Source organism: Eurosta solidaginis, chromosome X (assembly GCF_040869045.1).
Source record: "Eurosta solidaginis isolate ZX-2024a chromosome X, ASM4086904v1, whole genome shotgun sequence".
Taxonomy (NCBI): domain Eukaryota; kingdom Metazoa; phylum Arthropoda; class Insecta; order Diptera; family Tephritidae; genus Eurosta; species Eurosta solidaginis.
Genome location: NC_090324.1, coordinates 80,040,403 through 80,068,198, shown reverse-complemented (window position 1 = coordinate 80,068,198; position 27,796 = coordinate 80,040,403). Strand labels below are relative to the sequence as shown.

The following is a 27,796-nucleotide window of genomic DNA, read 5'->3' as shown; positions in this document are numbered from 1 at the left end:
GTACTTTCAAATAACAACCATGTGAGTTTGAGTCATTTATTGGGTGGGCGGGTATTTGTTGTTGGTTGGTGCTAGCAGTGTTGAAAGTTTGTAAGGCTTCCATAATTTCAGATTTGCATGTTTGATAGGTTTCCATGCATTTAGAGGTACTATGACATTTTTTTTTTAATTCAGGAGAGTCTTTAGTTGTTACATGTACATACAGCATACTCAGACCACAGCTGCGCCCTTTGAATAATGCGAATTAACAACTGAGTGCCGTGATGAATATTTTCAGATGTAAGCTGCAATGTTGTCATCGAGTTTTTGAATTTGATGAATTTGCATACGTACCCAAAAATCCGCTGCATCATAGAGAATGAGTTGATGTACTTGAAACTTAGCGTTATGTCGACCTTATCGTTGACTGTAAGCAAAACCTTTTGACGAACTTCAGGAAGTTTTATCGGAGCCAAAGGGCTTTTGGGCCAGTTCTCCTTGCTTTCTTTAAGGAATGATGGTCCATGCATCCAGAGCGTTGAGGCAATGAGGTCTCGTGGTACAGCCCCCTTTGACAACATGTCAGCTGGGTTCATGGCTGTGGGGACATAACGCCACTCCATGTCTCGCGTCAGCTGTTGGACGGCGCAAACACGATTTGCTACAAATACGTTGAATTTAGACGATTCTTCTCCGAGCCACGATAGTACCACGGACGAGTCTAACCAGCAATAAAAATGACAGTTAAAAAGATCCATTTTTTTTTTAATTCTCCCACTAACTGCGCGAGCAACGCAGCAGCGCAAAGTTCCAACTTTGGAACAGTAAGTGTCTTCAGAGGCGCAACTCGAGCCTTCGAGCACAGCAGATGTGTTTGAATGTTGTCATCTTTGATTAACCGGGTATAAATGCAAGCGCCATATGCTTCAAGGCTTGCATCACACAACGCATGGATTTCGTTGCTGGCTCCCGGTAGTAATACATTACGCGAGAATGCAGAACGTTGCACAGCTGCGAAATCTTTGCAAAATTCCGACCAGGTCGTTTCTAGCGAGAGTGGCAAACTTTCGTCCCACTCAAGCTTATTCCTCCACATCCGTTGCATTATTATTTTCGCTTTAGTTAGTGTTGGACCTATCAATCGACTTAGGTAGCTGATAGTTGTCATTCTTAAGAAGGTTGGAGGTTTGCTGCTTGATGTTTATCACTTCCTCAACTGAGTTTCCACCAGATATTAAATCGTCTACATAGAAGTCCCCAAAGACGATATCCGCACCAAGGGGGTACGTAAGCGATTCGTCGCACGCGAGCTGATGCATTGTTCGTATAGCTAAAAACGAGGCAGCCTTCGTGCCGTATGTGACCGTATTCAATTTGTAAATGCGTAGATCTTCTTCGGGAGATTCACGCCATAGTATGCACTGAAGCATGTTGTCTGGCATTGTGACTCGCACACAGCGATACATCTTGCATATGTCTCCCGTTAGTGCAATTGGAAATTTTCGAAATTTAAGGAGAATGTTAAACAGTTTTGGCTAAATTGTTGGCCCTGCCATGAGGAGGTCGTTCAAGGACGAAACGGAAGTTGTTGTTGTGGAGCCGTCAAACACAACTCGCAGCTTTGTGGTGGTACTATTGTTTTTTGTTACACAATGGTGAGGAAGAAAATACCTGCATTCATGAGCAGAGGCGCTGGGTACTAAAGACATTTGTTTTAGGTCGAGATATTCCTTCATAAATGCACTGTATTTTTCATTAAGATATGGATTACGAATAAGTTTTTGCTCAAGATTACGAAATCGACGACAGGCTTGCGAAAATGAGTCTCCTAGAGATTCTGGTCCATGTTTCATAGGCAGGCGAACTGAATATTCGCTTGAGTTCAAACGCGAGTAATTTTGCTTGAAATGCGTCTCACAAGCGAGTTCTTCTTTAGTGGATTTACTGATGGGTTCGAAGACGTGCTCGATCTCCCAGAAGCGGCGAACTAAGTTCTCGAGTTGAGTACTAGTTATTGTGTTGTGAGGATCTATGACGCTAGACGAACTCAGACTAACTACCAAGGACGATAAACTAAGGGCGTGCTGAATGCCGCCGCCGGATAATACTCAACCAAGGCGAGTCTTTTGAAGCAGGGGCAACCCAGGTGCTAAGTGAATTTGACCCACACAAAGCAGCTCAAAGAAAAGTCCTGCTCCGATGAGCAGATCAATCCGTTATGGCAAATTAAAATTTGGATCGGCTAGCTGGATGTTCGAAGGAACCTTCCAATCAGTGGTGCTAACTGATAAACTGATTTTCAGTGATGGTTTGAACAATAACGGCGGTGATGTTTGTTGCGAAATCTGAAGTCCGCGACTTCAGAACGATATCGACTGAATGCCCGTCAGTAGAGAGATTAGCATCCCCAATTCCGGAAACGGAAACAAGAGATTTGGTTTTGCGTAGCTGTAGCTGATTGGCGAAACGAGTTGTGATGAAGTGCAGCTGCGAGCCCGAATCCAAAAGAGCGCGACAAGGTACGAAGGTTCCAGCCGGAGAGAGGGCGTGGGGCGAGGCAGACAAGGATGCTGTCATGGCATTTGATTGAGCGACGGATGGATGTAAAGCTATAGGTGGAGTAGTGGGTGAGGCTGCGGGAAAACGGTTAAAGTGCAAAAGCCTGTGATGCTTTGATTGGCAAGTGCGACATGATCCAGACTTGCAGTCGCGCATCTGATGGCCCTTCTTCAAACAATTAATACAAAGGCCTAGCTTCTTAGCTTCCCTTTGGCGTAGGTTAGGTGAAAAATTGGCAAAACTTTGGCAATGGTAAATCAGATGCTCAGAAGAGCCACAAAAATTGCATTTACCTAACGAGCTATACGAAACAACAAAGGAACTTTTCTGGCTTGTACTCACGTTTTTTCCACTTTTATTTACTTGGTTGATTGACGTTAGTGTTGCATGCTCTACGTTTTCAAGTGTTCTACAGCGTTTTTCTAAAAACGCAGACAACTGGTCCCATGATGGTAGCTCGGTAATTGATGAAGATTCTTCCCACTTTGCCTGAGATGTCTTATCAAGTTTTTGCGTTAGAAGTTGCACAAGGATGCAATCGGCGATTTGTTCTTTAGAACAAAGTGTTTGTAGTGCGCGAATGTGTGCAGCGATCTTTTCGGTTAGTTCTGGCAGCCTGCCCACAGTAGCATCCGCCTTGTCGAGCCCAAAAATCTCCCTGATGTGTGCCTGGAAAATTAATCTTTTGTTATTAAAATGTTTTTGAAGAAGGTGTAGTGCTGTATTATAGTTTGAATCGTTAATTTCGAGTGCGCGAATGGGATCTATTGCAGCACCACTCAAGCAGGAACGTAAGTGCTGAAGCTTATCGACAGGTGTAAGGTCGTTGTCTTTATCGATGACAGACATGAACATGGAATAAAAATCGGTCCACTCCTATAAGCACCACTGAATTTCGGTAAAGTTAACAAGGGCAGACGTGAACGATTAGCATTCACTACAATTGATGGAGCTTCAGTGGCGTTCATCCTAAACGTGGAGCAGTTTTGTGAGCTATTACGCTTACCAATTTCACGTTGGAGTGTAGCTCTGAAATTGACTAAAACGGTATCGAATTTGCTGGGTATATCACTAACAATGGCATCAAAATCTAATTCCTCTAAACTTGTGTGTGCTACCGTGAAGGTCGATTTCAGCTCACCCAACGAATCAAATATTGCTGTTAGACTATACTCATCCATCGCAATCAGCTTAGCGGCATCCATTTCTGCAACTAAGCGTTCGAGTCGACTGAATGTAGCACTAGTTTTTAAACGAAGAAAAGCAATGCGATCTGTAGGTGCCGATATACCTGCGCCATCATCTGCAGCATACTTAAGTGGAGTACCATTACCTGTAATTTCGAAGCTTTCAAATATTACCTGTGCAAGTATCACAAAATATGTACGGTATTATGCTGGTCAGCAATTGAAAAGTAATATACAAAACGCAATGATACAAATCACGTTATCGCCAAGGGTGCATGTAAGTTACGATGCTTGATGGATTTTCACAGCTAACGGATCCACTGCATCGGCTATAGGGTTGATCCCTTTGACAGCACTATCGCCCTTTCCAATTAGGTGTGACGAGGATATTCCTAGTAAAGCGCACGGCTATCACGTCGGGGTCACCAAAAATGTTGAGCTATCAAGCTTTTTTGGTAACTAATTGTTTTAATAAAAAACACAAACCGCAACAAAAAAATAAACACAGAAGACACAGCGATGATGTATATTATTTTTTTTTTTTTTTTTTCGCAATCACACAAATATAATGAAAATAATTGGTAACACGAACAAACTGCTTGGAAAGTTGCTTATTTTCAGTTTTTGAATTTGTTATATTAAAACCAAACTTTATCGTCCATCAATATAAATATTTGCACGGAGCTAACAAAAACACGTCCGAACACGCCTTCGATTCACTCACCTCTTTGATCGTAAAAAGACTGTCGCGGCGTAAGCTTTTTCCGAGGCATCGCAAAAGCCGTGTATTTCAACGTCGTTAGTTGGCGTAAAATACACCCAACGTGGGATACGAATTTCGTTAATGGAGGGGTATTCCTGCATAAAATTATGCCATCGGTCTAGGGTTCCTGCCGACACTGGTTCGTCTCAGTCAGTCCCTTCTAGCCAAATGTTTTGCATAATGATTTTGGCAACAATGACGACTGGGGCGAGCCAACCTAGAGGATCGAAAAGTTTAGCGATTGCGGAAAGTATTACCCTTTAGTTATCATATCCCGATTTTCAATTGGTTTTGCGGTGAAGTAAAAATAATCCGCATGCGCGTTCCATCGAATGCCTAGGGTCTTGACCGTACTCGCGTCCTCGAACTCCAAAAAGTCTTCGTTGAGCAGATGAGGTTTTGGGTATTCCTTTCAGTCTTCTTGAGCAATTTGACGTCCATTTGCGAAAGGAAAAACCTGCGGACTGTAAAGCCTCTGTGATTTCATCGCGAGCTTAGAGTGTGGAATCGATGCTATGCCCCCGGCAAGAACGTCATCGACGTACATACCTGTCCGTAAAATATCTGCAGCAATTGGTTAGGAAGATACAACGTCGTCTGCTAGTTGGTGCAGTGTCCTTATCGCCAGATAAAGAGCACAATTAACTCCAAAGGTGACTGTCCTTAATTCGTAGACGCTGATAGGGTCACTTGGATTGTTGCGAAAAACTATTCCTTGGAATTGTGTTTTGTTTGCCTTTACCCACATCTGCCGGTACATCTTTTCGATTTCGCTATTAAAAACATATTTAAAGAATCTCCATCGAAGGAGTAGGATCGTTAAGTCGGCCTGAAGTACTGAGACTGTATAAAGTGCGTCGTTTAGGCTTGTGCCATTGGCTGTGGGACACGAAGCGTTGAATACCACACGAACTTTTGTCGTGGTGCTTTCTTCTTTTATAACCGTAAGATGGGGTAAGAAGTAGCAATCGGTCACGTGGGGTGGTATGATTTTTGGAACTTTTGACATATGTCCTGTTTAACGCATTGACGCAAATGCGTATTTCAATATTAATTCATTTATTGAATTTAAACTCTTAAAGCTAACAATGGGAACTTAAAAGCTGATACTTCACACAGCAAATATATATAAAATGGAAATATAACTAATTCCACAACGGAACGAACATTTTTACGAAATGAATTGAAATAGTGAATTTGAAAGGTAGGATTCGGAATTTTGATCCGTCTTGCGGCCGCGCAAGGGCTAGGTTAGGTTCGAGAACCAATCTCACGCAAGGGTGGGGATGACCGCGCAAGGGTTAGGTTAGTTTAGGGGAATACCGCAGCGCAAGTGCTATCTCGGTTGCTTTTATATAGAAAGATATAACTTACGATTTTTGGGATGATACTTCCTTTGTTGTTCTCACGGATTTGGAGGTGACGTCGGTGCTGATGGTTGTACTCGCTCCTACGTTGTTGATCCGATGCAAGTTTTTTCCAAAAAAGGTAGATGATGTTGGTTGCTGGTAGATGTTCGGTGTTCCACGAAACAAGAGAACGAGTTAATGCATTGCACTGGTATTTATAACATGGGTTAGTGATGGAAAGCAATTCCAACACTGTTGACTGGAAGCACTGGATGGAAGCCCCAGTCTACTCTACCGCCAGGGTTGTGTGAACTAAAGTCATAACCAGTGAAGTGAACGCAAGTCACTTGGAGACGTGATCGCAAGTCACGGATGGGTGGTTAGGTGAACGCAAGTCACGGAACCGTTGCCTACTTAAGTGAACGCAAGTCACTTAAACATGGCGCCCCGTTGCACAGGTGCAACTGCTCTGCGGAGGTGTTGTAAGGCAGTGATGGCATTGTCGAGCTCGAGGCACCAGCGAGCATCCAACGGCTGAGGTCTACGTCGAGCAGGTGAAGTGACGGGTCTTGAAGCCGATCGAGAGGTGGCGGCGGCGGGCTGTGAGGTTGGTCCGGCCGCTGGGGTTATTGCTCGTTGACGTGCCGTTTCGGTGGTTGTGTGTTCCACCTCCACCTCTTCCGTGGATGGACGATGCAGTAGGGTGTGCTGCCACTGACGACATATCTTACACTTCTGTTCGGATCGACAGTCTCGGACATGGTTGTGTGTTCGGGCGAGGCAATTAGGGCAGTAGTCGAGGAAGCGTACCTTGACGCGACGCTCCTCTACATCCATCAAATTGAACTCCCGGCAAAAACGCAGGGCGTGGTAGCGGAAGCATACCAAGCACTGGTGCACGTTGGGGTCACGGGGTACACGGGACCGATTGCCTACGGAGACGTCCGAAGATGGCGATCGATGGGTGTCACGGCTTCTGTAAGAGAGATGCGATTTAGTAAAAGTATTAAACAAGTTTGGCGGTGGTAATTGGACGGTGAAAGTGTGTGTGAATTCGGGTTAAGAGCTGGGCACCTCAGCTTGGATGGGAAGAGGACATAGTTTGACTATTGGTCGGGTGAAAATTCCCTGTTGCGTTCTAATGTCGGCGACACGTATACGATTGTCAACTCCATGGTACACCTTTTCTACTCGGCCTAGGCGCCATTCGTTTGGGGGTAGCAATTCATTTTTAAGAACGACGAAATCTCCTTCAGAAAGGTCCTTTTGAGCGGTCTTCCATTTATACCTTTTATGAAGCTCTTTGAGGTATTCATCTTTCCACCTTTGACTAAATTGGCGATGTAACCTTTTAAGCTTTTCCCATTTGTTATGGAGAGATAGATTATCGAGTTGGGGCTCCGGCGCAGCCAGCAATGGCGCACCGCGTAGGAAATGTCATGGAGTTAACGCGAGTAATTCCTGTGGATTGTCGGACATAGGGGAGAGTGGTCGGGAATTGAGTATTGCTTCAATGCGCGCAAGCAATGTGGCCTGCTCCTCGAATGTAAAATTGTGACCGCTAGCAATGCGTTTAAAATGCAATTTGAAGCTCTTAACGGCGGCTTCCCAGAGGCCACCCATGTGGGGGGCATTGGGTGGTAAAAAGTGCCATTCGAGAGATTGAAGAGAGTATTTTTCCTTGATATCATCGGAAGCTTCTTTCAGGAATTGTTTGAAGTCTCGTTGAAATGCCCTATTGGCGCCGACAAAGTTTTTCCCATTGTCGGAGAAGAGTCGTGAGGGAAGACCGCGTCTTCCGACGAATCGGAAAAAGGCGGCTTGAAAGGCTTTGGTTGAAAGGTCCGAGCAGGGTTCTAAGTGTATTGCTTTGGTGCAGAAACACACAAAGACGCAGACGTAGCCTTTAATTATTGGTGCTTTACGCATACTTCACGATTTAAGGTCAAAGGGACCTGCAAAGTCCAGTCCGGTATAAGTGAATGGTAAGGAATAGTTAGAACGTTCTGGTGGTAAGGCTGCCATGATTTGTGATCTCGAGGCTTTTTTGAAGATGGTACATGTTTTGCAATTACGTATGCAAAACTTAATTTTTGATTTCAATCGCGGAATGAAATATTCCTGTCTAGCAGCTCTCACCATGAATTGAATTTATGTAGATATTGGAGAAATAAGTAGCAGAAACGTGAGGATTCAGGGATGATGACTGGATATTTTTCTTTATACGGGATATCAGAGTTGATTAGTCGGCCATCTACCCAGAGAAGGCCATTTGCGTCGAAAAGGGGATTCAGGGGGAGAAGTGAACTCCTTTTTGAGATAGTTTGTCCATTGGAAAGTTGGGCATATTCCACGGGATAGTATCTGGTCTGCGCAAGTTTTATGAGACGTGTTTTTACCCAGTTAATTTCAGCCTGAGTGATAACTAAAGACTCGTAATTGATGGACTGAGTGGACTGTATGGGCTTGATTCGATGGAGGAAACGAAAAATGTAGATTATCACTCGTAATGCCCTCGGACAAGATGAGAATCGGTCTAGGATGTCGGGTTCATTCTCCGAAATGTGAAACGCCTCAACCTTTCGTTCTTCGTGAGTAACAACGTTCTGACGCGATGAAAGGGGCCATTGCTCGGGTGGTTTTAGAAGCCAGTCTGGTCCGGTCCACCAGAGTGATTGGTAAATTAAATCCTGTGGTCTACATCCTCGGGTGCCGAGGTCTGCTGGGTTATGGTTAGTGTATACGTGGCGCCATTTAATGTTACCTACGTTGTTGATAATCTGGCACGTACTATTCGCTACATATATTTTCCAATTGCATGGTGGCTTTTCGAGCCACGCAAAGACGATTGATGAATCCGACCATAAGAAGATTTCAATATTTTTTTAAGGTAGTTGATTGATTAGATTTTTTATGCATTTGGATAATAGGACTGCCCCGCACAGTCCTAAGCGCGGCAGGCTCACTGTTTGCAAAGGTGCTACTTTTGTTTTAGAAAAGAAAAGATGACATGAGACTTTTTCATCCGATTGACAACGTATATATACAGTTGCGCAATATGCTTTCTCGGAAGCATCGCAAAAGCCGTAAATTTGGATGTTTTGGTTTGGAGAAAACTCAGTCCATCTGGCTATTCGAAGTTTTCCGGTAACCGGCAGGTCGGATACGAATTGAATCCACTTTTGGAGGGAGGGTGGTTGGACACATTCGTCCAATTCAGTACCTTCTAACCATATCTGCTGTAGCAATATCTTTGCCTGAATCAGAATAGGCGCGAGCCACCCTGCGGGATCGAAAAGTTTCGAAACCGAAGATAAGATTTGCCTTTTAGTTGCCTGAGAAGGTACTTGAGTGGGTTCTATGGTATACGAAAAGGAATCGTTTAATGCATTCCTATAATGCCGAGGGTTTTCGTTGAACTTGAGCAATCAAATTTCAAGAAGTCGGAGTCAAGCAAGTCTTCTGTTGCAATATGGACAAGAAGCTCTGGATGGTTGGCTGTGATTTTCTTGAGGGGGAATCCTGCGGAGTTTAAACAATGAATGGTTTGGAATTGGGCTTGCATGCAGGAGCGAAGGTCATGTCCTCTAGACAAGATGTCGTCAACGTAAGTTTCTTTGGTGAGAATTCGCTCAGCTATAGGGTAGGGTTCCCTCAAGTCCTTGGCCAACTGGTGTAATGTTCGGATAGCCAGGTATGGCGCACAGTTCACTCCAAATGTTACGGTTTTTAAGGCGAAATCGGTAGGTTTTGTGTCATGGGGTCGACGAAAAATAACTCCCTGATACTGCTGGTCGTCCTCATGAAGGAGGATCTGTCGGTACATTTTTTGAATGTCGCCATTGAATACATATCTATAAAGACGCCAGTTGAGAATGATGAACATAAGATCGGTTTGCAAAGCAGGGCCTATGTGGAGGATATCGTTCAATGACGTGCCTCAAGACGTCGGCTTGGAGGCGTTAAAAACCATTCTGACTTTGGTGGATGCACTGTCCGGTTTCACTACCAAATGGTGAGGAAGATAATACGAAAAATACTTTTCGTTTTGATGGATTTCTTCAGGAGAAGTCGGTTTCATATGTTCCAGGGCTAGATATTCTTCTAGCACATGATTATATTCCGATTCAAGGAGCGGAGTTTTTTTTTGAGCATGTGTTCCATACGAATCGCTTGTTTCATCGCCTGCGACCGAGATGAACCGAGAGAAATCTGGGATGGGAACCCTGCTTTGAAGGGGAGGCGTACGACGTAACGTCCAGTGGGTATGTGGTTTCTTGATAGAACGACTCACACGCACGGTCGTCCTCGGATGGGAGATGTGATTCAGCGACTTCCTCTAATTCCCAGAAACGTTTCAGATGGAAGCTCAGATCCTCGTTTGAAACTATTATGGCATGGGTATGAAATGTAGAGCATTGGGTGGAGGTCAGTGGTCCGCTCAGATACCACCCGAAAACGGTATTTTGCGCAAGCAAACTCCCAAAAACTCCGTGCCTCATTCCCTCTAGGAGGATCTGGGCTATAAGGTCACTGCCAATGACGAGATCAATGGGACCGGGTGTATAAAATTATGGATCCGCAAGATCTAAATCCTGAATTTCCGAAAGATTTGGTTTCGATAGTTTAAAGGAGGGAAGAAAACTGGTCAGTTGTTTTAAGACGATGGCGTTGGTATGGATACGGGTGTGATTGGATTTCGGTACCAACGTGAGTTGACAGACACGGTTGGCATTTGCTACTACTTTTCCGCCCATCCCCGTGACTGAGAAGTTTTCTTTATAGGTAGGCAGTTGTAAATGGTGTTGTGTTTTTTCGGACACAAAAGTTTTTTGTGAGCCTTGATCGATGAGTGCTCGTAACGTGAAGATAGAACCCTGGTGTTCGATGCTCACTAGGGCGGTGGGAAGGAGTGTTTTCTCATTGTTTGTGGAGAAATTAGCCTGAACTTCGATGTCAGGTTTGGTGGGAGAAGAAGACTTCCCAATTGCCCTCGGTGAGGTTGAAGATGGGATGTCTGGGCTCTTGGGAAGATTCGGTGTGTAATAGAGTGGTTGCCTTTTTTGCGTATGTGGTAGGCGTAGCCTTTGATTCGGGCTGGTTGGTTGTGGGAGGGTGTAACATGGTGTGATGGTTTTTCTTACAGTGCAGACATCGGAAGGCACTAGGACAGTTGGTAAATGAATGGTTGTAAGCGAAGCAATTCGTGCAAAACCGGATATCCTTCACAAATTTGGTACGCTCTGGTACGCTGAGTTTTCGGAATTCGGGGCAAGATTTCAAGGGATGACTGTCGTTGCATAATCTACAAGTAAACGCAAGGTTTTCTTGAGAGTGATAGGATTGGATTTTAGGCGAGGATTTCGATGGGAACGAAGTGCGTGATTTAGTGCCTTTATATTCATGTAGGCGTTCAACCACTTCGTAACGTTTGGTCAGAAACTGGTTCATCTGGGACCAGTTAGGAAGCTCCTTCCTAGATTCGAGGGACTGCTCCCACAGAGACAGTGTTTCCTCTGGTAGCTTTGAGGAACATAAATAGATTAAAATGGGGTCCCACTTGGAAACGGAAATTCCTTGCGTCTTTAGGATCACAAGACAATTATTGATGGTGTTCTGTATCTTTTGAATTCCTTCGCTACTCTCCGAGGTAGCTTGGGGAATGTTGAAAAGCAATTTCAATTGTTTATCTATTAGGATTCGTTTGTTTTCGAATCGGGCTTTTAGCGCTTCCCATGCTAATGAAAAATTATCATCGGACAAAGGGTACTGCTTTACGATTGCGCCTGCCTTTCCTCGAGTCTTATTTCGCAAGTGATAGAGTTTCTGAACGGGAGTCAGTTTGGGATGGTTGAGGTAAACGGCCGTGAACATATCACGAAAGGATGGCCACTCCTCATAACTACCGTAAAAGGTTTCTGTATCACACGGTGCCAGTTTGAGACATGAAGACGAGCTTGGATCGAAAGGCAGAGACTGACGGGAGGTATTGCCTGGCCCTGTTGGATTCCCATGGGAGGTATTGCCAGACTCTGATGAATTGCCACGGAGGATTTTTAATTGGTCCAATATATGTGATTTGCAAATGTAGAAAGAGTCAGCACAAAGCTGAAATTTGTTGTGGGCTTCCTCTTTAAACTCTCCAGAAACTGCGCTGTCCTCAGCTATGCAGACGTTTTCATAGGCGTTTTTTATCGAAGCCCAGCGACCGTTGAGGTCCTCTAACTTGACCTCCAATAAAGAGTCCGTTTGGTCATCAGGATCTTCCTTTTGAAAATTGGTGCAAAATTTCACCACATTGTTGGAGTCGAAGATAAATTTGGACATGATTTCTGTTGAAGAAGGCATGATTGGAGACGGTGTCAAGGGTCTGATTTGATAAAAAATTACCAGGAAGACAAGCTGGGTGGAGATTATTTTAGTTCACAATTGGTATTGTGCGCGAAGATTCGGGTTTGGAAACTTCAACACTACAGACGCAAGCCGAGAAACACTTATTTGGAGAGTGGAATTTCCGTCTGTCGCTCAGAGGTATAACGGTTTTTCGAAAACGAATGGGCACTTAATCGGTTTTGCACTGTTCACGAAAAGATTCACCAAAAGAAACTAATCAATGTTAATTATGGAATGCCCCACTGATATCAAAAGATTTCACCAAAAGGAACTTAGCACGGTTGACTAGGGAATTCCCCCCGAATTCACTGAAATATACGTATGATGTTGAATGTTTCTGTGATGTGTAAATAAACGTGGTATGTGTAGAGTTGATGGATAATGATGACGATATGTAGATAAGCATGGTAGCAAACACGTTATATGCAAAATAACGTGGGATCTTCAATATTTGAGAAACCCAAGATAAGCGGTTTTCTCAAAGATGTTAGAGTTGGACGCAAGCAACGTAATAACGCATTTATTTACGTGCTAGAGTGGACAGCTTTTAAGATTGTTGGTGCTTGGAATGTGTAAAACACATGCATACAAACCGGCGTTTCTATGTAAATATGTATGTATATACATAATTGGGAAAACTCAAATATACAATTTATTAAATTTGAGAAGATTTTCGTTTAAAATTTGGATTTTCGGAAACTTTTTTAAACACAAGTTAATTTAAAGGGAAAGGAGATTGTTTGGCCTGCTAGTGCAAATAGCGTGAGTTACGTGCAATTTGTAACTAAATAAATATACATATATACATATGCATATGTAAAAGCCGAAAGAGAGATTGCTAGCGTAAGCTACGAGCGAAAAAACTATGTATGCCGTGTAACTGTTGAAAAGGAATCCCGCTATTCGCAAGATAGCGTACTGGAGGAACATATATATATACGTGTGTATATGCGCATATAACGGTTCCCGTTAACTACACCGGCTTTATATGCCAATAAATGTATGTTCTTGAAAAAATGTCAATTGATGGACTTACGTTCGAATCCTGTCGGTTCTCATGTCGCTTGAATAATTTTCCCAAATAACTTCGCCAACAAGATGCTTGTGACCGGCTTTTCGCTTTTAAATATGTCCGCTGGGGATATCTTCGGGAAAATGCTACCAGCGATTTGCGTTGGTTAATTAACTTTGACCTACTTTCGATTCGCTTTTAACCTTTCACTTTTTTTTTTTTGAGCTTTCCTGTAATGGCTGGAACGTTTGATTTCACTGCCAGGTATTTCTTTAAACTTTGAAATTTCCTTTGACTTTTAAAATTTGTGTACACACGCGCAAGTTAAAAGATCGAGTGAAAAAGTTAGCGATGGGGCGATAGCGATATATCCAGTGTTGTACTTTTTGCGTTGCCACTGATTCAAATTTGGCTCGCAAGGACCAAATGTTTAAGGCATTGACGCAAATGCGTATTTCAATATTAATTCATTTATTGAATTTAAACTCTTAAAGCTAACAGTGGGAACTTAAACGCTGATACTTCACACAGCAAATATATTTAAAATGGAAATATAACTAATTCCACAACGGAACGAACATTTTTACGAAATGAATTGAAATAGTGAATTTGAAAGGTAGGATTCGGAATTTTGATCCGCCTTGCGGCCGCGCAAGGGCTAGGTTAGGTTCGAGAACCAATCTCACGCAAGGGTGGGGATGACCGCGCAAGGGTTAGGTTAGTTTAGGGGAATACCGCAGCGCAAGTGCTATCTCGGTTGCTTTTATATAGAAAGATATAACTTACGATTTTTGGGATGATACTTCCTTTGTTGTTCTCATGGATTTGGAGGTGACGTCGGTGCTGATGGTTGTACTCGCTCCTACGTTGTTGATCCGATGCAAGTTTTTTTCAAAAAAGGTAGATGATGTTGGTTGCTGGTAGATGCTCGGTGTTCCGCGAAACAAGAGAACGAGTTAATGCATTGCACTGGTATTTATAACATGGGTTAGTGATGGAAAGCAATTCCAACACTGTTGACTGGAAGCACTGGATGGCAACTCCAGTCTACTCTACCGCCAGGGTTGTATGAACGCAAGTCATAACTAGTGAAGTGAACGCAAGTCACTTGGAGACGTGATCGCCAGTCACGGATGGGTGGTTAGGTGAACGCAAGTCACGGAACCGTTGCCTATTTAAGTGAACGCAAGTCACTTAAACATGCCCCAATATCTCATATTCCGCTAGTACCATATTGAACCCTGTCTGTTGTTAGGAAAATCCTGTTTAAATGGAAGGGCGACAATATATTTGCCATCGGAGTTTCTTTCTGTTGTAGCTCTGAAAAGTTCCTCGCAATAGGCATTATCTTCGTTAAGTGCCCTTTTCTTAGGTACGTTTTCAAGTTCCCAGAAAGCGGTTAGTTGCTTGTCTAGGCTAATTTCGTTAAAAAAGGATACCCTTGTATTAGTTGCTTGAAGTGCTTCTGTACGACCGGTTAAAATCCAACCGAAGACGGTTTCTTGGGCGAGAAGCGTATTTAGAACGTTCTTCCGTATACCGTTTAGTATTATCTGGGGATAAATGTCGCCTCCAAGTATGAGGTCGACTGGTTCATTAATGAAGAACCTCTTATCCGCCAGAATCAGATCAAGGAACGCTTGCCGAGTCGTTGCGCTAACTTGGCAAGTCGGAAGGTCCCCTGTTAATTGAGGTAGGACTGGGACCACTGTATCGATGCTTACTAAGGGGTCTGTAAGCGAACCTTAGTTAATCGAACACGATTCTTTTACCTGCGCGGATTGCGTATTGTTTATTCCCGACACATGCACATGCAAACGTTTGAATGGCAGGTTTATTCTCTTCTTGAGTCTTTCTGTTATGAAGGAGCAAGAGTCAATCAGCGCTCTGGTGGAAAATTTCATTCCGTTGTAGTGTATATTAACCCGTGCTGTTCCTAATAACACCCCTGTAGTTGTTTAGCATGACACGAAGTGACGTTGTTAGCATTATCTTGCCTTTTTTCTGACTCATTGCCCGCGCCTACTGTGAGGTTGGAGGTGTGTTGTCGGTGGCGTTTTGAGTCGACCTTTGAGGAGTTGTCTTTGGTTGTGCTGTCGGAAGATGGAGCAAGGTGTTGTGCCTTGCATGGCACGTGCTGCAATTGAATGGGCTAGTGCAGCGTGTTACTGTGTGTCCACCAGACAGAAAATTAAAACAATAACTATTGCTTTTTACAAACTCTGTTTTCCCTGACGTCGACAACCTCCGGAATTTTTGGCAATTTCGTAATTTGTTCTCCGTACTGTTGCACATCTTACATGCCAGTTTTGGTACGCTGGCTTGGTAAACCCCAAGTTTTGTAGAATTTTCCCTAGAATTCGAATTTTGACTTTTGAGTGCTTTTGTGGTTATGTTACCCCTAAGATCAGAAACCGTCTCTAATATCTGGAGGCGATTGTACAGGAATTTGTCCATATCCTCCCATTTCGGGATATCTGTTTTTTGTTCTACGGTCTGTTCCCAAAGAGCCAATGTAGATTCAGGGAGTTTTGAGGAGCATAAGTAGGTTATAATTGCATCCCAATTTGTGATGTCAATATTATGACATTGTAGCGCAGAGATGCAATTGTTTATCTCCCGTTGCACTTTTTTGATTGAGGTTCCACACTCCTATTCGACTGCCGTCAGATTAAATAAGATTTTAAGTTGTGTGTTGACCAGGATACGTTTATTTTCGTACCTGTCGCTTAGATTTTTCCAGGCGGTTGCACACCCCTCGTTTGTTAACGAGCACCTGCCCACTATTTCTTTTGCCTCCCCTTTCGTTTTTTGTTTGAGATTCTCGACATCTTTCAGATCGGTATTGTGGATGTAAATGGCCGTGAAAATATCTCTAAAGGCTGGCCAAGAAAGTTAGTCGCCTTTAAATACATCGGTGTCGCAAGGCGGCAGCCGCATTTTATGTCCACGGCGCGAAGAGTCTTCATCCTTTGCTTCATCTTTTGCCGGCTGTGTGGTGATAGCTTCGACTTCAGCCGCCACAGCAGACATGCATTTCAGGTAGCATGCGAAGCAACTTTTATTCTATCTTCTTAGCGAGCTGAGTTCCTCTTTGGACAGCTCAGGATCGCTGAAGAGACCTTCATATGTAGACTTGGTCTTCTTCCATAGTGCCCTTAGCTCCTCTTGCAGTAGTGCAAGGGTGTGCTTGTTCCGGGATTCGGCCGGGGTGGAGTCGAAATCTTGTTCAAACTAGAATCCTAGACTTAACTAGTATCCGGCGGGGTAAACGGTTATCGGTATAAAACGATATGAAGAAATGAAAAGAAAAGTAAAGCCATACGAGGGTGCACCGGCATATTTAGGCTTGTGGCCTAAACAGACGGGAAGGTTAGCTGAGAATGAGTAGTTACTTAATTTACGCCGTGATCCGCTTCCATAGCCTCGCGTACAAATGTAGCAAACTTTCCGCACTGTAAATCAGCTACAAGTGCCAAAAAAAATATATATATAAACAATATTACGGTTCGAAACGAGCTCAAGGCCAGAACAATAATTTTTGTGATGATTATTGTTTTCCAATTTTTCTATAATTGAAAATTTTTATTTTGTTTTTGGAATAGTAAGTAGAAAATTTTTCAGACAATCTGCCATAGGCTGCGCAGATAGATGCATTCCGAAGGGTGCTAAGCCTTCATCGTCAATACGCATTAGGCACGTTGCGCTAACCATTTAGCTATACAGCGGTGGTTTGTTTGACGACAAATTGCTACTTCTATTCCTTCTTACCAACTATATTTATTCAGCGTTGCGCCATCTATTGCAAGACACTGATAATGTTGGATTTGTTTATTGTCAATTACTTTGTTTGACATTTCCCAAGTGCTCATGGTTTATTAATAATTGTTTTTGTTTTATCGGGCTATTAATAAAGTATTCACGGTTCGAAACGAGCTCAAGGCCAGAACAATAATTTTTTGTAATGATTATTGTTTTTCAATTTTTCTATAATTGAAAAATTTTATTTTGTTTTTGGAATGGTAAGTAGAAAAATTTTCAGACAACCTGCCATAGCTGCGCAGATAGATCCATTTCGAAGGGCACTTGGGAAATGTCAAACAAAGCAATTGACAATAAACAAATCCAACATTATCAGTGTCTTGCACACGGAAAATGGCGCGTGGCACCTTCCCTACAAATGGGATTTTTCAGAACTATGGCTGCTGTACAAACTTAGGTTATTTTAACTGCTATAATTTGACTACAGAATTGAGTTTGGCTGGTATTCCTTTTGGACGTTTAGTAATCTGCCGCCGTTAAAATTTTTTGTCAACTTAAGTCTATATACATATTCTATATCTATATAAAATTCAAACAAATAAACTTGAAGTGCAAGTTCAGCATGCGAAAAAGCTGGCCCGTGACAAATTGAAAGTGTATACTACCTGTTATGGAATGGTCACTTAATCAGCCATCACTATAAATAAATAAACAGAAAACAGCTGATTCAATCAAGTGCAATATCTTAAATTGGAAATTAAAAGCTTTTAGAAGGGCGATCGTATCAAAACAATTATTTTCTTTCTATAAACTTTTCTTAAACTTTAATTATTTCATTTAGCTTTTGCTAAACAACTTCTTGAAATCGGTAACGGCAAAATTCCTATTTCTTTACCACTATATTTCATTTCTTTTCCTCCAAATTTTTGCGAACTTTTGACATCAGCTGAAGCTTTAAAAGCTAATGTATTTTCAAATATTGAATATAATTATACAAACTATAAATGGCTTCGGGAAAGTGCAATTTTAGAGCCTACAAATGAGAATGTTAATATGATTAATACCAAAATCCAAGAAAAACTACCAGGGACCGAGACAACTTATCAATCCATTGACACAGTCGTGGAAGAATCGCAAGCTGTGCACTATCCGGTTGAATTTCTTAATTCCTTGGAGCCATCAGGAATTCCTCCTCATCGATTCATCCTTAAAAAATGGTCCATAATAATTATGCTTCATAAGTTGGATCCTCCGCGCTTATGTAATGGGACAAGGCTTATCATCACAAAAGTTTTACCGAATGTCATTGAAGCAATGGTTTTATCAAGAAATTTCTAAAACAACAAAGTTTTCATACCAAGGATTCCATTAATACCGACAGATATACCTTTCAATTTTAAACGACTCCAATTTCATATTAGATTGGCTTTCGCAATGTCTATCAACAAAGCTCAAGGACAGTCATTAGCTGTAGTAGGAGTCAATCTTATCAACTCATGTTTCACCCATGGCCAATTATACGTAGCCTGCCCCAGAGTTGACAAAAAATAGTGTATATCCAATGGTTTTCAGCAGTACCTAAATTCGCATATACACAACATTAAAATAAGTTTAAAATTTTTGTTATTTATTTTGCATATTTTTATAGAAACGTGGGGTGAATCCCACGGGCATCAGTTAGTTAACTATATTTATAACTTTACCGAACGATGTGTACAGCTAGAAGTCTGAATATCAAAAGATACCGATTCTTTTCCGGAAGTGCCGTGTCCGACTCCCTTCCTCCATTCCCATTCTTCCCCTTTTTCATGTGCCACAATGACATAAAGAATAAATCGATACATTCGATTATTTATTTCGTCAGGTTCGCTCGGAATTCTTGGACCATTTTGTAAAGAAGATGCCACTGAGTCGTTTGTTGGTACATTCAGAAAATTAGGAATAGCCATACAGATTTATTACTCCAAAATGGTCTGGGAGTTCTAAATATGTAAATGTGTACATATATTCGAAGTTTACTACACAACTGCTTATGCTGGTTGCATGTTCATCAGTACACGCTCCCCCACTTAAATTCGTGGTACAATTACTCGTCTGTTGCTCTATAGTCGCGGATATCTTTTCGATGGTAGTACTCGCGTTTCTTTGTATTCATATCTTCCAGTTGATATAAGCAATATCCCTAAGTTGATATAAGCAATATCTAAGCAAAATTATTTTTCGCACTGCAAAATTAAATAAAATGCCTCAGTTCACATTATTAAAGTTTATCTCATTTTTTCCCTTATCTTAAACCTAATTAAAATAAAAAATTTTCATTAAATATAAAGTGAAGATAAAATAAAATTTCTTTAAGTTATACAAAAAAATTTAAGTTATATTGTTAAGAAATTAAACCCCGGTGAGTGATGAAAAGAAAAAAAATACAGCCAAAAACTTCATCAGTAGGGTACTCACTATTAGCGACAGAATATACCATGGAAAGAATATTGCGATTATAAAGAAAACTCTAGAAGAAAATGAATTCCCCAGTAATCTCATCAACAAACTCATACGAAATTTCAAAATTAGAACCTCTAATGATGAGGCAACACGTGAAACGAAAAGTAAAATATACAAGTCTATAGTATATGTTCCAGGAATATCGGAGAGAATAAAGACATCGCAATTATATGATAAAGAGAAAATTACACTAGCGTTCACATATAACAATACGTTACGACAGGTTTACAGCAATACTAAGGACAGAATCTCGAAAGATGAGAAATCCAACATCATTTATAAAATTCCATGCAACGGTGACGGGTCCCACTTATGCGATAAGGTATATGTGGGGACAACCAAATTAAAGCTAAAGACAAGGATTTCCGGTCATATGTCCAATATAAAGCTTAGAAACATTGCTTCGGACAATAAGACGGCCTTGACAGCGCATTGTAAGGATACTGGTCACTATCCTGACTTCAAAAATGTTTCTATCTTGGATATTGAGAAACATTATAATAAGCGTTTTACTTTGGAAATGCTCCATATTATGAGCACACCTAATGATAAGAGAATGAATTTTAAAAGCGACACCGACCAATGTGCATATGCATATCGACATCTATTGCTGAAACAACAACAAAATGCAGTGCAAGCTTCACGGTGCTCAGCAAATTCAAACAGCGTCCAGCCAACATCCCGCTCAAAATCTATCCAATGACAACAACTAAACACCATAGTTATGGCTCATGCATTTTATCTGTCTTATTGTTCTTTGTCCTATGTATTATTGTTATTGCAAAAATTTGTTTACACTTGCGGTATTTTCTATTGTTTACTTTCGTTGTTATGCTTTATTATACTTAATTTTTGAACATCTGATCAGTCGATCAAACATAGTCATATGTGTAAGTTGCTTTATTATATACCTATATGCAAAATATAATATTATTCTAATAGTCCTTTTTTCTATTTGTGTTTGACAGTCCTGAAGATGATTTCAGACTGAAATCGAAATATCGACGAAGTAAAACTAAAACACAACTTTAAATATTGTGTTTTATTTAACTAAGGCCTATCAGCTCATTAAATTTTTTACAATAATAAGTACTTACAAGGCTATCAAAAATCAGCAATATGTTTAAACGGAGAGCACACCGAGAAAACATCAACACATTCAAAGTGTACCATACAATCAAACACGAATACAATAATCGGACCAACAGGTATATCAAACGATACCAACAAATAACCAAACAAATTACAAAACTATCCCAGTCGACCAAGTTTTTGGAGAGATGCAAGCGGAGCGGACTAACACCGAATTTTATTAGTGATGCAACAAAAACGATCATGTACATCATAAGCAACAACACCAGTAGCAGCAGGATACCAAGTAAGTTCACCAACAGAGTGTCCACATATATTAGCAAAGTGCAAATAAAATTATTAAACATCATAATATGTATCAAACATGAACTCCTAAGACAAAAAAAGAGGGAATCGGAAAAAATGAAAACAGAGATTTCTCATATACTTGACTTGCATCACTCAAACAAGTTTTTCGACAGTGAAAATGTACTGCTGGACAAACTTACCAACAATATCAAAAAGACACAAACCAACAAGTACGAAAAACTAAGACAAAAAGAAATGGAAAAATTAAATATTAGGGTAGTCCCACAATGGTTTCGAAACCTAACACAGATAGAAATCCCACACAACATACAGTGGCTATTATCCCTTGGCCCAAAATACGCCCTTGCGTCCGATAATGAGAAGTTTCCATTGTTTAAGTTTATAGCAGACGGGGAGAACATCATACAAACTGTAAAAGATAGAGATATGCAAGAAATAGCCAGAAATAATTTCACGACACTAATACAGGATCACTTAAAGAAAAAGACGACTTCATTCCGAGACAAATTTATATGCCAAACCTTAGAAGACACAAAACGGTTCCTCAAACAAAACAAACAGTTAATCATACTTAATGCCGACAAGGGCAATGTTACGGTTGTCATGGACAAAAAAGAATACGACTCAAAAATACAGACGGTAGTCAACGACATCTCTACCTACAGGGTTTTAAAACGCGATCCGACTAACAAATTACAGGAGAAAAACAATGAATTAGTACAACGAATGTTCAACAATGGCAATATAGATGCCCAAGAAAAGAAATTTCTACTATGTAAAAACGCAAACACACCGAGAATTTACGGATTACCAAAAATTCACAAAGAAAATATACCTGTACGGCCTATATGCTCCTCGATTGACTCCCCGTCATACAATTTATGCAAATATGTCGTGAAAATTCTTGAAAAAGTTACTATGTCGTCCAAGTATAATGTTAAGGACTCGACAGAATTTAAAAACAAAGTGGGGGGCACGTACATATATGATGATGAATGCTTGGTGTCCTTCGACGTAGTCTCCCTGTTCCCAAGCATTCCAGTTGATGTGGCCTTGGAAATCATTTCTTCAAAGTGGGATGAAATAAAAGAGTACACAACGTTAACAAGGGAACTTTTTTTAACGATTGTCAAATTTTGTATAAAGGAGAATAGATATTTCAAATACAATGAAAAGATATATGAACAACGGACAGGAATGCCCATGGGTTCCCCAGCCTCCCCGGTCATAGCAGACATCGTCATGGAAGAGCTGCTAACAAGATTTGAGATGGAAGCCAAATGTAAACCACGCCTACTAACTAAATATGTAGATGATTTATTTGCGATTGTCAAAACGGATGAAGTAGAGAATATGCTGAAGGAACTCAACAGCTACAACAAGAACATCAGATTTACAGTGGAGGTCGAAAAAGACGGTCAACTACCATACCTTGACACGCTAATAAACACGCACAACAATAAAATATATTTTGACTGGTACAAAAAACCCACAGCTTCGGGAAGATTAATCAACTACAACTCACACCATGAAAGGAAAACAATTTTAAATACAGCCAAAAACTTCATCAGTAGGGTACTCACTATTAGCGACAGAATATACCATGGAAAGAATATTGCGATTATAAAGAAAACTCTAGAAGAAAATGAATTCCCCAGTAATCTCATCAACAAACTCATACGAAATTTCAAAATTAGAACCTCTAATGATGAGGCAACACGTGAAACGAAAAGTAAAATATACAAGTCTATAGTATATGTTCCAGGAATATCGGAGAGAATAAAGACATCGCAATTATATGATAAAGAGAAAATTACACTAGCGTTCACATATAACAATACGTTACGACAGGTTTAGAGCAATACTAAGGACAGAATCTCGAAAGATGAGAAATCCAACATCATTTATAAAATTCCATGCAACGGTGACGGGTCCCACTTATGCGATAAGGTATATGTGGGGACAACCAAATTAAAGCTAAAGACAAGGATTTCCGGTCATATGTCCAATATAAAGCTTAGAAACATTGCTTCGGACAATAAGACGGCCTTGACAGCGCATTGTAAGGATACTGGTCACTATCCTGACTTCAAAAATGTTTCTATCTTGGATATTGAGAAACATTATAATAAGCGTTTTACTTTGGAAATGCTCCATATTATGAGCACACCTAATGATAAGAGAATGAATTTTAAAAGCGACACCGACCAATGTGCATATGCATATCGACATCTATTGCTGAAACAACAACAAAATGCAGTGCAAGCTTCACGGTGCTCAGCAAATTCAAACAGCGTCCAGCCAACATCCCGCTCAAAATCTATCCAATGACAACAACTAAACACCATAGTTATGGCTCATGCATTTTATCTGTCTTATTGTTCTTTGTCCTATGTATTATTGTTATTGCAAAAATTTGTTTACACTTGCGGTATTTTCTATTGTTTACTTTCGTTGTTATGCTTTATTATACTTAATTTTTGAACATCTGATCAGTCGATCAAACATAGTCATATGTGTAAGTTGCTTTATTATATACCTATATGCAAAATATAATATTATTCTAATAGTCCTTTTTTCTATTTGTGTTTGACAGTCCTGAAGATGATTTCAGACTGAAATCGAAATATCGACGAAGTAAAACTAAAACACAACTTTAAATATTGTGTTTTATTTAACTAAGGCCTATCAGCTCATTAAATTTTTTACAATAATAAGTACTTACAAGGCTATCAAAAATCAGCAATATGTTTAAACGGAGAGTACACCGAGAAAACATCAACACATTCAAAGTGTACCATACAATCAAACACGAATACAATAATCGGACCAACAGGTATATCAAACGATACCAACAAATAACCAAACAAATTACAAAACTATCCCAGTCGACCAAGTTTTTGGAGAGATGCAAGCGGAGCGGACTAACACCGAATTTTATTAGTGATGCAACAAAAACGATCATGTACATCATAAGCAACAACACCAGTAGCAGCAGGATACCAAGTAAGTTCACCAACAGAGTGTCCACATATATTAGCAAAGTGCAAATAAAATTATTAAACATCATAATATGTATCAAACATGAACTCCTAAGACAAAAAAAGAGGGAATCGGAAAAAATGAAAACAGAGATTTCTCATATACTTGACTTGCATCACTCAAAAAAGTTTTTCGACAGTGAAAATGTACTGCTGGACAAACTTACCAACAATATCAAAAAGACACAAACCAACAAGTACGAAAAACTAAGACAAAAAGAAATGGAAAAATTAAATATTAGGGTAGTCCCACAATGGTTTCGAAACCTAACACAGATAGAAATCCCACACAACATACAGTGGCTATTATCCCTTGGCCCAAAATACGCCCTTGCGTCCGATAATGAGAAGTTTCCATTGTTTAAGTTTATAGCAGACGGGGAGAACATCATACAAACTGTAAAAGATAGAGATATGCAAGAAATAGCCAGAAATAATTTCACGACACTAATACAGGATCACTTAAAGAAAAAGACGACTTCATTCCGAGACAAATTTATATGCCAAACCTTAGAAGACACAAAACGGTTCCTCAAACAAAACAAACAGTTAATCATACTTAATGCCGACAAGGGCAATGTTACGGTTGTCATGGACAAAAAAGAATACGACTCAAAAATACAGACGGTAGTCAACGACATCTCTACCTACAGGGTTTTAAAACGCGATCCGACTAACAAATTACAGGAGAAAAACAATGAATTAGTACAACGAATGTTCAACAATGGCAATATAGATGCCCAAGAAAAGAAATTTCTACTATGTAAAAACGCAAACACACCGAGAATTTACGGATTACCAAAAATTCACAAAGAAAATATACCTGTACGGCCTATATGCTCCTCGATTGACTCCCCGTCATACAATTTATGCAAATATGTCGTGAAAATTCTTGAAAAAGTTACTATGTCGTCCAAGTATAATGTTAAGGACTCGACAGAATTTAAAAACAAAGTGGGGGGCACGTACATATATGATGATGAATGCTTGGTGTCCTTCGACGTAGTCTCCCTGTTCCCAAGCATTCCAGTTGATGTGGCCTTGGAAATCATTTCTTCAAAGTGGGATGAAATAAAAGAGTACACAACGTTAACAAGGGAACTTTTTTTAACGATTGTCAAATTTTGTATAAAGGAGAATAGATATTTCAAATACAATGAAAAGATATATGAACAACGGACAGGAATGCCCATGGGTTCCCCAGCCTCCCCGGTCATAGCAGACATCGTCATGGAAGAGCTGCTAACAAGATTTGAGATGGAAGCCAAATGTAAACCACGCCTACTAACTAAATATGTAGATGATTTATTTGCGATTGTCAAAACGGAAGAAGTAGAGAATATGCTGAAGGAACTCAACAGCTACAACAAGAACATCAGATTTACAGTGGAGGTCGAAAAAGACGGTCAACTACCATACCTTGACACGCTAATAAACACGCACAACAATAAAATATATTTTGACTGGTACAAAAAACCCACAGCTTCGGGAAGATCAATCAACTACAACTCACACCATGAAAGGAAAACAATTTTAAATACAGCCAAAAACTTCATCAGTAGGGTACTCACTATTAGCGACAGAATATACCATGGAAAGAATATTGCGATTATAAAGAAAACTCTAGAAGAAAATGAATTCCCCAGTAATCTCATCAACAAACTCATACGAAATTTCAAAATTAGAACCTCTAATGATGAGGCAACACGTGAAACGAAAAGTAAAATATACAAGTCTATAGTATATGTTCCAGGAATATCGGAGAGAATAAAGACATCGCAATTATATGATAAAGAGAAAATTACACTAGCGTTCACATATAACAATACGTTACGACAGGTTTACAGCAATACTAAGGACAGAATCTCGAAAGATGAGAAATCCAACATCATTTATAAAATTCCATGCAACGGTGACGGGTCCCACTTATGCGATAAGGTATATGTGGGGACAACCAAATTAAAGCTAAAGACAAGGATTTCCGGTCATATGTCCAATATAAAGCTTAGAAACATTGCTTCGGACAATAAGACGGCCTTGACAGCGCATTGTAAGGATACTGGTCACTATCCTGACTTCAAAAATGTTTCTATCTTGGATATTGAGAAACATTATAATAAGCGTTTTACTTTGGAAATGCTCCATATTATGAGCACACCTAATGATAAGAGAATGAATTTTAAAAGCGACACCGACCAATGTGCATATGCATATCGACATCTATTGCTGAAACAACAACAAAATGCAGTGCAAGCTTCACGGTGCTCAGCAAATTCAAACAGCGTCCAGCCAACATCCCGCTCAAAATCTATCCAATGACAACAACTAAACACCATAGTTATGGCTCATGCATTTTATCTGTCTTATTGTTCTTTGTCCTATGTATTATTGTTATTGCAAAAATTTGTTTACACTTGCGGTATTTTCTATTGTTTACTTTCGTTGTTATGCTTTATTATACTTAATTTTTGAACATCTGATCAGTCGATCAAACATAGTCATATGTGTAAGTTGCTTTATTATATACCTATATGCAAAATATAATATTATTCTAATAGTCCTTTTTTATACTCAGTTGAGCAGAGCTCACAGAGTATATTAAGTTTGATTGGATAACGGTTGGTTGTACATATATAAAGGAATCGAGATAGATATAGACTTCCATATATCAAAATAATCAGGATCGAAAAAAAATTTGATTGAGCCATGTCCGTCCGTCCGTCCGTCCGTCCGTCCGTCCGTCCGTCCGTCCGTCCGTCCGTCCGTTAACACGATAACTTGAGTAAATTTTGAGGTATCTTGATGAAATTTGGTATGTAGGTTCCTGAGCACTCATCTCAGATCGCTATTTAAAATGAACGATATCGGACTATAACCACGCCCACTTTTTCGATATCGAAAATTTCGAAAAACCAAAAAAATGCGATAATTCATTGCCAAAGGCGGTTAAAGCGATGAAACTTGGTAGATGGGTTGAAGTTATGACGCAGAATAGAAAACTAGTAAGATTTTGGACAATGGGCGTGGCACCGCCCACTTTTACAAGAAGGTAATTTAAAAGTTTTGCAAGCTGTAATTTGGCAGTCGTTGAAGATATCATGATGAAATTTCGCAGGAACATTACTACTATTACTATATATGTGCTAAATAAAAATTAGCAAAATTGGATGAAGAACACGCCCACTTTTTAAAAAAAAAATTTTTTAAATTCAAATTTTAACAAAAAAGTTAATATCTTTACTGTATATAAGTAAATTAAGTCAAAATTCAACTCCAGTAATGATATGATGCAACAAAATCCAAAAATAAAAGAAAATTTCAAAATGGGCGTGGATCCGCCCATTTTCATTTAGTTTGTCTAGAATACTTTTAATGCCATAAGTCGAACAAAAATTTACCAATCCTTCTCAAATTTAGTAGGAGCATAGATTCTGTGACGATAACTGTTCTCTGTGAAAATGGGCGAAATCGGTGGAAGCCACGCCCAGTTTTTATACACAGTCCACCGTCTGCCCTTCCGCTCGGCCGTTAACACAATAACTTGAGCAAAAACCGATATATCTTTACTAAACTTAGCCCACGTACTTATCTGAACTCACTTTATCTTGGTATAAAAAATGGCCGAAATCCGACCATAACCACGCCCACTTTATCGATATCGAAAATTACGAAAAATGAAAAAAATGCCATAATTCTATACCAACTACGAAAAAAGGGATGAAACATGGTAACTGGATTGGTTTATTGACGCAAAATATAACTTTGGAAAAAACTTTGTAAAATGGGTGTGACACCTACCATATTAAGTAGAAGAAAATGAAAAAGTTCTACAAGGCGAAATCAACAGC

At 40.1% G+C, this 27,796-nt stretch overlaps 2 protein-coding genes across 6 annotated transcripts in view; both read left to right on the top strand.

The window, feature by feature from the left end:
• The window catches only part of LOC137234270 (protein pangolin-like), a 1,155,323-nt gene that overhangs the window by 974,764 nt on the left and 152,763 nt on the right, over positions 1-27,796 (top strand). The window lies entirely within an intron of this gene.
• On the top strand, positions 19,434-26,508 carry LOC137234146 (uncharacterized). Of its 3 annotated transcripts, XM_067757778.1 has the most exons (3): positions 19,434-20,396; positions 20,475-20,884; positions 23,504-26,508. In XM_067757778.1, exon 3 carries the CDS (start codon positions 23,655-23,657, stop codon positions 26,265-26,267), a length of 2,613 nt encoding a protein of 870 aa, XP_067613879.1. In that variant the 5' UTR covers positions 19,434-20,396; positions 20,475-20,884; positions 23,504-23,654; the 3' UTR covers positions 26,268-26,508. The 3 variants fall into 3 exon arrangements, with proteins under 3 accessions (XP_067613879.1, XP_067613877.1, XP_067613880.1); XM_067757776.1 differs by having other exon boundaries at positions 19,434-20,884; XM_067757779.1 differs by lacking the exons at positions 19,434-20,396; positions 20,475-20,884 and adding an exon at positions 22,801-23,425.